General features: G+C 41.5%; 1 protein-coding gene across 2 annotated transcripts; it reads right to left on the minus strand.

Moving 5' to 3' along the window:
• Window positions 1–5,487: 5,487 nt before the first annotated feature.
• On the minus strand, window positions 5,488–8,104 carry SLO1 (SLOW GROWTH 1). Of its 2 annotated transcripts, XM_019197787.2 has the most exons (2): window positions 7,466–8,104; window positions 5,488–7,324 (listed from the first exon to the last, which is right to left on the minus strand). In XM_019197787.2, exons 1-2 carry the CDS (start codon window positions 7,902–7,904, stop codon window positions 5,745–5,747), a joined length of 2,019 nt encoding a protein of 672 aa, XP_019053332.1. In that variant the 5' UTR covers window positions 7,905–8,104; the 3' UTR covers window positions 5,488–5,744. The 2 variants fall into 2 exon arrangements, with proteins under 2 accessions (XP_019053332.1, XP_010257292.1); XM_010258990.3 differs by having other exon boundaries at window positions 5,488–8,103.
• Window positions 8,105–13,166: the final 5,062 nt, after the last annotated feature.

The raw sequence follows: 13,166 nt of genomic DNA on the forward strand, positions 1-13,166 counted from the left end.
AGAGGTTGAAGCGGATTATCCAAAAAAAAAATGTTTCACTAACAGGTGATTCGGGCTCTCCAAATTTGTCATCAAATATAGGTTATTAAAGGCTATCCCTATAAAGCCTACATAGAAAGTCAAAAGCCGCTGCATTCAGCCTTCCAAAGGGGTATTTGGTGTAAAATCTGGAGAGCCAAATCGGCTGTCGGCCAATCAATCAGTTGATGGGCTGTCCACTTTAGCTTCTTTGAATAACTTATCAGTGGCGCCTTGTCAAGATTATCCAACTTCTAAGGCACTAAACCAATTGTCTAACAAACATATCTTACGTTATTTGAAGCGAGGTAACTTCTCCAAAAGCAAGTGAAGCAAAGATTATCTTCAGCTTAACCCTCCCAATTGGCATGGTATTGACTGTTGAAGCTGTGGCTTCCGACTTTCCAAAATGGGTCCCATACAACAGCTTATTAAGTTATGTTTGGTGGAAAATCCGGATAGCCCAATTAGACCCATAGCTTATCTAGAGATTAGAACACTTCAAAGTTCAAAGCAGTTGAACTAGGTTAGCTGAATCTCAGCTGAGCCCTTCAAACTCCAAAGGGTCCTTATACTTCTCTCAGCTTTTCTAGCATCATTTTCTCTCTAGTACCATAATTTCTCCGCAAACCGCTCCGTTTGTGTAGGGGAGTCGGGCCACGTGGCAACTCTATTTAGGCCCTTGAGTTTGATTGTGCTGCTTCTTACGTGTGTTCATTAATTGGAGAGAAATTTGTTGTCTGAAAATTTCAGCCAATGAGTGCTAAACAGTAAACACAGTGGAGCGCTCGTGACTTGGGCTCAATGAGAAGGCACTCACTCACTCGTAACTCACTAACTTCTATTCTTTTCACGTTTCATCAATGATGTGGGACCGTCCAGATGGAGGGCCCAGTCGCCCAGGCCTGGTTGATGAGGCTTAAGACAGAAACCGGAGCTCACAAAGCAAAAGCCTTGAATCACGTTACGAATCACTGTTTCTCTTTTGCAAAAGCGAGTGAGAGAGAAAGAGAGAGAGCGCAGGCGAATTGATCGGGCTTGTGATGTCTACAAAAAGCGAGGGGCTCTGGGGCCTGGCTTTCGCTTTGTGTTTACGCAACAAAACCATGACGCTTCTTCTCTTTTTCACTCCTGGTTGCGTCGCTTCTATGACGCCCCGCCGTAAAGAAATCGTTTAACCAGCAGCAGAGCTCAGCTCCTGCTTTTCCTTCCTCTTCTCTTCTCTGTGCCTTCAATGCGCCCAACTGTTCCACTCAATTTAACGCGCGGCCTCATTAAGTGCGCCGGCCGCTCGGCTGCCTAGCTAGCTGAAAGCCTGAAACCAAGGCCCCAAAGGCCGAAAGCGAGTTTCTAGTTTCAAACTTCTAAGGCCTGAAAGAAACCCAACCGAAAGATGTGGTGGCCTGGTGGGCTTTGTGCAATAAAAAGCTGGAGAGTGAGTGAAGACTTGTGAAGGACACGGGAGAAGCGTTGGGCTCACGATCAGGCGGGCCGCAGGGATTCACATGAGGCCCATTGGTCGTACCATAGTACATAGAACCTGGGGCTGGGAGCTAGCTGCTGGCAAAGGTTGAAGTAGAAAGATCCATGCAAAGGACAAGGGATCTGTGTTTGGTGTACATCATTTAAGTGCTTTTAAGGAGACAAAAGCTCACTAATTTTAACTACTTAGTATATGCCCAACAATGCCTAGGTGGTTGCACTTGGGATCTCTCACCTAGTACAAAGCCTGTACTCCTCAAGCTGTAACTGTTGAAATTTGATGCTGCCATGCTTCTCCTACTGAGATATTCTACTTCTATGTACTACAGCTAGTCAGCTACAGCTAGAGATAGAATCATAGAATCCTATTTACATAAATGTTCTGTTAGTCCCTGTAATAAAAGGTTCCAATTCCAAGGGTTTTGCTTTGGCTGATCGAGACAAGGCTTGTTTCATTTGGATCAGGATTCAACACAGTATGGAGGTTCCAGCAAACCAAAATTTCTACAAACTAAGTAAACAATGTTAATGGGTCCAAGGGATTTCTAACTGCTGCCTCCTAAATGTACCAAAGAAAGTAAGATCAAAGAATTTCATCAACTTAACTGGCCAAGGATCTAGTGCTATCTCATACATACTTTTTTTTTTGGATTGATGGTTCATGATTTTAGTCTTTATTGGTTGTACTTTTTAGTATTATATATTAATTGGTGGAACCCACAATTAGTTTACATGGTTTAATGCAATCAAGTCTTCTCCAATCTTCTTTTCCTTTCTTTTTCTTTTTCTTTTGTTTTTAAAGGTTTTCCTTTCCCTTTCTGTTCTGCAAATTTATGGTCAGCGTCTATCCCACCAACTATTTACTTTATGGTCACTGAGAGTTCCACAACATTCCAATTGAACTAAACTTTGTCACCCCACAAGATTCAAAGGCATTTGAGAATTAGATGCCCATATGGGCCCCCTAGAGTTGAGCAGAAAATAAGCTTCAGAGGCTAACTTGTCTGATATTTGCAAGGGTTAAAATGGATCTTTTGTCAAATTGGTTCAAGTAAGCTTTTGATTAGAGCATTTTCCAACCAAACTCAATGAGTCGACCCAATCCCAACCCATCAAAGCTTTGTTTCTTGTTGGTTTACAACAACATTAATTAAACATATAATAAAATGGTTGAAAGAAACCGACATAACCTCAAAGGAGGTTATGTCGGTTGAGATTCGTTAGGAATCAGTCTCTCACATTAACAAAAGTTACAGTGTAATTTGTTTATCTGCTAACGTATCCCGAAGAAGACATGTTGTTGTCAGGGGATGCCGGGTTTGAAACTTTAGGTGTCATTGTAAATGACAAAGGAAAAAGTGAGTCATTCCCAGTTCATATTCAACTACAAAGAAGCTGAAGCTCTCTTTAGTTTGGGATATAAAGCTTGTAATCTGGGGGAGAGATGTTCGTGATGCCATGACTATTGCTTCATGAACTTGTAGAAAACCTGGTGAACAAGCAAGGAAGAGGGGCCTGGGGCCTCTGATCTAAACCCAATTTAATAAAATTTCAACTGATTATCTACTTGAATTGTAGCTTTAGAAATTGAAAAAATAAAGTGTCCTAGCACATGATACAATACACAATTGTCTATTATGATTTTAACTTTTAAACAATAAGCTCGAGCGCGATTAAACACCGCTAGACGCCACATAAAACAACCAAAGTGGAAACACCCCTATTGGGGGAAAATGCAATAAAATATCTTGTCATCCTTTTTTAGTTCATTGGGCTACACAGTGGGCGTGGGGAGCCATCCCCCATACCCATAACCCTCGCCAACTCTGGTGGCAGCGGGATCTTAATCCCAAGTCTCCTCTACAACGAGCAAGAGACCCTACCAACTGAGCCACCATTATTTGGTTGTCTTCTTGTCATCTCATGTGAAGGTTTTGTCATGTGCTCAGAAGCCTTTACAACCCATAATATGGTCAAAATAGGACTGACCAGACAGAACTGCACAGAATTCGGACGTTATAGCCCTTTACCACAAACTAGGAAGTATTCCATGTTTCAACATTATGTGATAGAAATTATGATGTTTATATAGAAATAGAAAGGAGAAGGAACAAAGCTTCACAACTCCACTCTTGTAGTTCATACAAACTTGGCAAAGGCTTTCACGGTCACGACTCCTGATGTTGATTGAAAATTTGAAGAGAGAGAGAGAACCAAAGCAAAGGGCCCAAAACCAATGTTGTTACTCTTTTGGTTCTGGAGGACCAGAAGGACTTTGCCTAAAAGATGGTCGGATGGTCCTGATGTTGACTAAGACCAATATTTGGTGTGGTCGATATAACTGAATGAGAGAGAGAGAGAGAGGGTTAAATCTCGTGAAATACAATTGCCTTGGGGTGTGCTAGACGACATTCATTTCTTTCACGGGCCTGTAATACAATTGCCTTTATTTCATGATGATCAACTCATCAACCCTTTCACAATATAGTCAAAAGAAAGAAAAATGAAATATTTGAATCTGAATAGCAGAGGGAACGGTATCATTAGCAAAAGGCTATAGTTATGGTAATGAAGTTCTCTTATATCTGTTCAGAAAGCATTCTAATAACTCTCTCTCTCTCTAGAAGTGGTCATAGAAATGACACCAAAACATGAAAGATCACTTAATATGACAGCAAAAATCTAAATACTACAATAGAAAAAGAATTGTATGATTACACCGGCAGAATATGACTTATTATGAAATTGGGATTAGCTGCACTTATAGCTGTCTTGAGAGCTGTTTGACCAATAATAACGCCCGTATAATTAGGCATTAGGCCCCACATCAGCCATAAAGTGTATATGCCCCACAACCACTCCAATCTCTTCGTGTGCATGGCTGATGTGGGACCTTGTTATTGGTTAGACTGCCCCCAACAGGCTAACACAGCCGGCTTAACTTTGGCTGTTGGGGTCCAACAGCAGAGGCTGTTGAGATAGTTTTGGGCTGGGCACGTTTTGGGCAGTTCAGCTATTCATGCCTATACTTTGGTTATATAATTATTAATTTACCCAACAGGATAACTGGTATTTGCAGAAATTCTCTCAACAACATAGGCCGTTGGCCCCCAACAGCTAAAGTTTTTCCAACACAGCCATCAGGTGCAGCTAATTTGGACCGATCATTTTTACATTATCTACTATCAGATTTCTGTATCAAGTGGACTTCCATATTGTAGCATACTAGCATTTGCCATGTTTGTTCCTTTCCTTTCTTTTGGGAAGATAAGAGTGTCCTCATGGATGAGTAACCTGTGGTCCACTGAGGTCAAACGGATGGCTATGTGGCAGTTTAGAAATCAGAGCCATTCCCCTCAAAGATCAGGCCCCAAACCCCAAATACTCCTCCTGTCAATTTTCAGAAGAATCCACTCCTGTCGGTCATGCATCACCCAACATGTTTTGTCCATTGAAATTTTGTGAAAACAGATCTACCAAGTTTTAGATGATATACCAGCCTTTTACAGGTGACATTCAGAAAATGGGTTCAAACATAAGTGAGTATGATGGGTTAATTTTGGCTGTTCACGTTCATGGCAGTTCACCAATTCACAGGCATGCTTTTGTTTTTACTCAAAATAAATTAACGGGCAATTACTAATTTGCCCACTCTCATGTTAACGTGCCCAACCCAGAAACTCTCTCAACAGGAAAGGCTGTTGGCCCCCAACGGCCAAATTTTTTCAGATTTTGATCGGTCATTAATTTGGTCACATCAGACAACAGGTAACTCAGTCATGACTCATTCTTTTCCACTGGGGGAAACGACAGCATCTCATGGTCAAATTTCCTTAACTGTCATCATCTTTCAAAGATGGGAGTTGTTTGAGTAGAATGCTTCGCCATTGCAATAACTACCTAAAGGGAGACCAGATGGCACCTTGCCTCTCCATAGTCAGCCCAATTTCATGATATGTTAGAGCTAGATCTCATAGGGACCATTGCTTGATGTAATGGTAAAATCTCAATTTGACAAGCACAAGAACATGGATTAGAGTCTCACAGCGGCCACTTTGTGTGGAAAAATGCCAGTAACTAGGTCTGTATTCGGTCTACCTCTCCCAAGACCCCGGTAGCTGGGACCAGCATTGGGTAATGGCCTTTATAGAGCTAGGTCTCATGCCCACAACCTCCTTGAGAACTAGACTAGAAAACACAATCTAGCGCCAACCAACCGGAGTCCTCTGAAATCACGTATAGATTCAAGTGATTATGATCATTGACCCTCTGTTCATCTCTTTACCTAAGAGGTCTCTAATAAAAGACCCAGGGTATGGAGAATCAATTCCTGCATCAGTTACCAATGAAGAGCAAAAGAGCAAGCTATCTATAGAAACATTTATTTGAGGAACACCAGAAACATAGTCATCAATCTCTAATTGCCTTGCCAATTGTATCAAACATTCATAAATTTCCTGGGTCTGTGGATGTGATCTGTCTCTAACAATGAATTCGTAAACAATGCCATTCACCTCAATCGAACTACAACCAGGAGTTTTCTCGACCCCTCTCTCCCTCATCATCACTCTCACCTTTCCTGCTTTCTCCCACATGTTTGCCTCCACATACATGCTGGCAAGCAACACATAAATGCCACTATCATGAGGATCCAACTCAAGAAGTTTTGATGCTGCCCATTCTCCCATTGCAACATTACCATGAGTTCTACAAGCAAAGAACAGGGCCCCCCAGACTACAGCATCTGGCTCCATTGGCATACTGTCGATTAGCTCTTCTGCCTCATGCAAGAAGCCAGCCCTTCCTAGGAGGTCCACCATGCATGAATAGTGTTTAAGTTTTGGTGAAATTTTGAATTTTGATTTCATTTCAGTGAAAAATCGACGACCCTCATCAACTAACCCTGCATGGCAACAGGCAGATAACACCCCTAGAAAGGTAACTTCATCTGGAACCAAACCAGTATCAATCATCTCCAAGAAGTAGGAAATGGCATCCTGTGCATGCCCGTGTAGGGCCAGAGCACCTATAATTGCTGTCCAAGTCAATGCATTCCTCCCAGGGATCTCTTGGAACAGCTGGAGGGCCTTTGTGATGTTCCCACACTTCGCATACATATCAACTAGTGCTGTGCCTAAAGCAACATTTATCCAAATGCTGTGCTTTTCAATATAATGATGAATCCACACCCCTACGTCAAGAGCTCCAAGTTGTGAGCAGGCGGACAACAAGCTAACCATGGTCACTTCATCGGGCTTTATGTTCATTGCCTGCATTTCATGAAATAAAGCCAAAGCCTCCTTACGGCGATTGCACTGTACATAGCCAGAAATCATGGCATTCCATGGCACAACATCCTTCTCAGGCATCTCATCAAAAAGCTTCCGAGCAGCATCTAAGTGTCCAAACTTCACATACCCAACAACCATGGTAGTCCATGACACCATGGTTCTATGTGTCATGCTGTTAAATAACAATTCTGCCGACTCAAGACTCCCACATTTCACATACATGTCCATGAGCGCATTACTAAGTGGAATTGTCATTTTTAATCCTCTTTCCTCGATATAACGATGAAATTCTCTTCCCAGATTCAAATCTTCCATCTGGGCACAGGACGAAACCATCCCAATCATTGTCACCTCATCAGGCTCAATTTTGCCCACCTTCATTTCTCGAAAAAGTTCTAAAGCCTGGCCAGGCATCCCCCTCCGAACATAACCATTAATGATAGAATTCCAAGAAACCAAATCTCTTATGCGACTTCTATCGAACAATCGCCGTGCACCTTCCAAGTCTCCGCACGAAACTAGCATATGGATAGCTGCATTGTGTACAAAAATATCAGAATCAAAACCTAAATGCATGACATGCCCAAAAATCGCACAACCAATACCGATCAATGACAACCGAGCGCAAGCTTTGAACAAGAAGGGATAAGTATAATTATCCGGGCATGACCCACCGTTCCTTAACATCTGCATATACAGCAGAAACGCCTCCTTGGGGTTGTCACTTTCGGAATGCCCTCTTATGGCTATATTCCATGAAAAGACATTTGGGTTTTCGGTATTAGCAAGGATCATATTACAGTAATCAAGGCTACCCGATTCCGAGATCGCACAGAAAGCGATCAAACGACTCAAGGCGAGTCGGTCTGAAATTAACCCGGTTAAGATCATCTGAGCTTGAATTTGCTTCAACTGGTTCATGGATTTGCATCTTTCTAAGAGAGAGAGTAGGGGATTTGTTAGAACAAATATATGGTTTGTGTTCCAACTGGGTTTTTCTTTATGTGGTACGACCAAGCGAGTGTGGAGACAAGAAACAAATGGATTGCACTTGGACAGAGGTCTTGGAAAGCCACGCAGAGATCTCAATTTGATGAGAAAGAAAACGATCATTAGGTTTTCTTCAAGGCAGGTAGAGGGTGACTCGTGACTGAAGGTCCTTAATCGTCTGCAAAGGACGAATGGACTGACCGACCTTTTGAAGAGAGGCTGTCTACGATCGAAATTGTCTTCCAAGCAAAATTTACCGGGGCCCGGGGCCGGGGGGTTCTGGTTTCTGGATGTCAGTGGGTCGGATTAAGTAGTAAGTCCGCACTAACCCCGACCTTATGGAGCTTGGATCGAAAACCTAGAGGCTAGAATTAACCTTATTAGGTGTCCGATCGGGGTGGTTTGAGCTGTACCCGTGCTAAACCCGACCCGTTCACAATGCTGCTTTTTATCATATGCATGTATAGGCTTGGTAGTCTTAGACTCTTAGTCGAGTATAGCTGTACTTTAAATGAGACGGATAGGATTTGAGTAAAGTTAAACCCATACTAAACCCGAGTATTTGCCATACTGGTACAATCAATGTTTTCGAATTATCGTTGACCCAGATGGTTGAATCTTGTGGATCGAAAATCGTTCAGAAAATTGGTTCCATTTTACTCTAAAATTGATTATCAGCCAAAAATCATTAAATTGATCAATAATTCATTGACCCATGCGGTCAAACTATCGATTCGTTCAATGGTTTATGATCATTTTTATTTTTAATTATTTTTTAATTTTTGAATTATTTATTAAAATGGGTCATCCATTCAAATCAGATGATCGAACCATCGACCTAGAAACCAGTATTGGGTACTGATGAGGGCAGATTTGGCCCTCCAGTGAAATTGCGACACGTAGCACCTCGTGACAACTAGGCAAGCACCCAGGCAACAACTTACCAAGTTGGTCTCCCCCCTGGGCACCGGTCTGGCTGGCCTGGCGCGACCTGCACGTGGCCCACGGGCAGCCTGCACGCGGCCTGGCGCGGCTTGCGCACGGCCTGCGCGACCTGGCCGGATCAGCCTGCCACAGGCGCCGACCTAGCAACCTGGCCCGGACACAGGCGCCGACCTGGCAATCTGGCCCGGACACAAGCGCCGACCTGGCAATCTGGCCCGGACACAGGCGCCGACCTGGCAATCTGGCCCGGACACAGGCGCCGACCTGACAACCTAACTCGGACACAGGCGCCGACCTGACAACCTGACCCGGACACAGGCGCCGGCCTGGCAACCTGGCCCAGACACCGACCCGCCGACTGACACAGGCGCCGACCTGGCAACCTGGCCCGGACACCGACCCGCCGACAGACACAGGCGCCGGCCTGGCAACCTGGCTCGGACACCGACCCGCCGACTGACAGGCGCCGACCTGACAACCTGGCCCAGGCACCGACCTGGCCGCCTGGCACAAGCGCCAGCCTGACAACCTCGAGGAGTTCATCACCGTACCCCGGTTCTGACGGGATATGACGTCTTACCATTTGAAGGCTTTTCACCCACCTAACCCGCGAGGGCACCACTATATAAGGACTCCGACCCCCAAAGCCAGAGGGGAGAAAAAAGTATGGTAACCCCCGCTTTCTAGCTCTCTCATTTCTCTCCAAGCCCTTTGTAATCAGAATGCTAACTTAGGCATCAGAGAGTCCCCGCCAGGAAAATACCCCCGGGTCCTCTGATTTAGTTCCCGTAGGTCCCTCAGCTTCCGCTGTCTACAAAGGAGAGAAAATCACCTCACGCGGAGGGTAGTCGGGTTGCGCTGCACCAGGGAGCTCCACCATCCTCTGAGTTGCAGACCGCCTAGGAGCAAGTCAAGTGACGAGTTCGCCATCAGGCAGTTCGTCACCAGGCAGTTCGCCACCAGGGAGCACTACCAGGCAGTTCGCCACCAGGCAGTTCGTCACAAGGGAGCACTGCCGGGCAGTTCGCCATCAGGCAGTTCGCCACCAGGGAGCACTGCTGGGCAGTTCGCCACCAGGCAGTTCGCCATCAGGCAGTTTGCCACCAGGGAGCACTGCCGGGCAGTTCGCCACCAGGGAGCACTACCAGGCAGTTCGCCACCGGGCAGTTCTCCCCCAGGCAGTTCGCCACCAAGTAGCTCATCACCAAGGCACGTCACCACCAGGTCAAACACAAGGTACTTAGCCAAAAAATTTATACATCACAAAAAATGGTACGTGACCAAAAACGGTTACATCAGGTACAATACCCCACAAAGCTGAAAAGTTATCCTTGCGGGTCCCCCATATCTGAAGGTACACGTGTCCACTTAAATATGTAGTATAAATTTTTAAGTTCTCTCTTAATTGCAATTTACAAAGTACAACTCTGAGAGCTTATTTTCACTGAATTATTTTAATTTTAAGCATCTTTAGTAGCCTTTTCAATTTAAATTTTAAATATTGTACTGCTTAGAAATTTTTTTAAACGTGAAAATAATTTATAAAAATAAATGCCAACGTATTTTAGAACAATATGATTTTGATACTATTTTGACATAAACTTAATTAATTCCAACATATTGTTAATATGATGAGACAAGATATAAAATGCATATCAATGGTTACAACACACTGGAAACAGATTTTATAAAACGCTAAAACATATCAATGGTCACAATTTTTCTTCAGTTTTCACAATTTGCATGGTTATTGTTTTTTTAAAGAATTTGCATGATTAGTGATTTGATTTATAAGCTATTTGGGGTAGGATATACAAAAAGGTCCAATACCCACAGTTTTACTAATTTTCAGTTAATAACCATCCGTTCACCATTATTTCTCACCTACCATTAATATTTAAACTTGACAAAGTCACTGATTACTAGTATTTAACATATCCCAAGTTCAAAAATTAATACATATTCTCTGATAGGGTATCATAGTTTTCTATATTTTGACCCTTGGATATGTATTACATGGTCTACAGTATTTATTTTTTGGCAAAATCCAATTTTAAAGAAAAAAAAAGATAGAGACATGATAAGTAAGGATACACATCAAACTAATTATCTCGTTATATACAATTTTACATCAAAGCATTTAAATATGTAAACAATATTTTGATAAATGCTTATTATGACTAAGTTATTTAATGAAATGATGAAAGAAAGAAAAAAATATATGATGTCTAATGAATGGAGAAAAAGTAAAATGATGTCAATATTTAAAAACAAAGGTGATATATAAAGTTATAATGAATATCAAGCGATTAAACTTTTAAGTCGCACTATAAAAAATTGGGAGAGAATAATTGAGTAAAGATTATGACATTAAATAAATATATCATAGAAGTTATTTGAATTTATGTTAGACAAATCAACTATGGAAGTAAAAAGGAAAGATCTTCATATGATGTTTATTGAACTAGACAAATCATATAATAGAATTATTAAATAAAGAGGTTCCAAATATGTGTGTGCAAGAGAGAGAGAGAGACCAAATTAAGGATACCTATGTTAAGACATCTATGGGAAAGATAACTCAATGCAACCTTCTTCCTGATATATTGGTTCAATAATTTATAACACGGAAGATGCCCATAGAATATGAACAAGAAAGACAAAATGAAAGGCTACAAATGAAGTTTTATTTGATAGACAAATACCAATTAAATTGAAAGGAAAATACTACAAAATAATTGCAAAGCCAATTATATTGTAAGAAGCAAGAGTACAAGGCACTCAAAAGGCAACATGTCCAAAAAGGACGTGGATAAAATTAGTAAAAAATGATTTAAGCATCAATAATTTAACAATTGTTATGACATTAAATATGATAGAATGGTGAAATAGGACACATGTAGCTATAGCAATGCAAACGGATCGGATCAAATTCAAATTAGGGTATACCTGAATCCAATCCGATGAATTGTAGGCTTGATCTGATTTGATCCGATCCGATAGGATCTTACAAATATTGATTTGGATTTGAATCCAGTAAGGGTGTTAGATATCTGAATATGATCCAATCCAATTTAATTTTTAAAAATAATAAATTATTAAAACGAAAGAAAAATATAACAGTTTAAATAAAAATAAAAGTATTTTTTCAATTATTTTCATCATATATATACTTCTTTTTATAAAAAATAAGTAATATAAAATGTGTACAAAAATGTAATATGAATAACATATTTATAAATAAATAAATAGCATATATATACACGGATAAAGGTGATCCAAATCAAGTTCAATCTGTTCCAAAAAAATTGAAATGAGGATATCCGAGTCCAGCAAAAAAGATGATTGGATTTTAGCTGAAACCATGTAGTTGGGAATAAGGCTTGAATTATGATAATGATGATACATGTACAAATTATACTTGAAAATCAAAAAACCAAGAATGATACAAAAGAGGAAACAATGTGGTCCACTTATAACATTGTTTTTGGTTTTTTTTTATGTTTTGAAAAGCAAAAACATACAAATTGACAAGGTCCCCTTAGTATCATTCATTAGGGATATCGTCAAAGAAATTCATCAAAACATTTGTATCAATATAAACATCATTCCAATCAGGAATCGGTCCTGGGATCTCAGAACCCGAAATCGACAAATGAAAGGGGGAAGAACCAAATTTTTCATCGGATAAAAAAGTATGAACCATATCCGTTCCAACTCCTCTACAAGTTCTTGAACTTCTCTTTCTCTTAGGGCAAGGAGGCAGCACAAATTCCATAGTTTCATCTGATAAAGAAGTATGAACTATATCCTCCCCAACTCCTGTACAAGTTCTCGAACTTGGGCGTTTGCATTCATGCAGTACTACTGGTCTGCCCCTTTCCTTCACCGCAAAGGGATTACAGCCATGTGGTTCGCGGTCCTGGGGACTACTTGTCTGCAGGATAGAACCAGGATCAGGGCCAACGATTGGCCTCTTCCGTGGCATTCCTCGGCCTCGCTTTCCTGCCTCACAAGCCATTGGATCAGTATCAGATCCCTTTGGCTCTGTTACAACATCGCAATTAAAGCCAATAACTGGCCTGGTGCGTGGTCTCCCTCGGCATCGACGTCGAATCCGTCCCTTGAAAACCTTGGGTTCAAATCCCAGTCTTCCTGCATTAATACTGGCACTGCTCGAAGTAGCATCACCATCTATGGTTAGATCACTATTCGCTGATTCTTCTTCTAATTCTTCCTTGAATAATTTGGCTTTTTCAAGGATTTTGCTGTTACGCTTCATGACGTTTCTTGTTTTTCCCCTTCTTGTCTTGTTGTCGTATCGGATTTCTGACAAGGATCCACTATCGGATTTCTCGAAGTTTTTGCAAAAAATAGATTTCTACGAACGCTTAAAGATAATTACTGAAAACATCTATCGATCGTGTTTGAAACTTCGAA

Source organism: Nelumbo nucifera, chromosome 7 (genome assembly GCF_055504915.1).
Source record: "Nelumbo nucifera cultivar China Antique chromosome 7, China Antique-T2T, whole genome shotgun sequence".
Classification (NCBI taxonomy): Eukaryota; Viridiplantae; Streptophyta; class Magnoliopsida; order Proteales; family Nelumbonaceae; genus Nelumbo; species Nelumbo nucifera.

Coding starts and splice junctions, on each gene's coding strand:
- SLO1 (XM_010258990.3), bottom strand. CDS start 7,904: ATGATCGTTTTCTTTCTCATCAAATTGAGATCTCTGCGTGGCTTTCCA.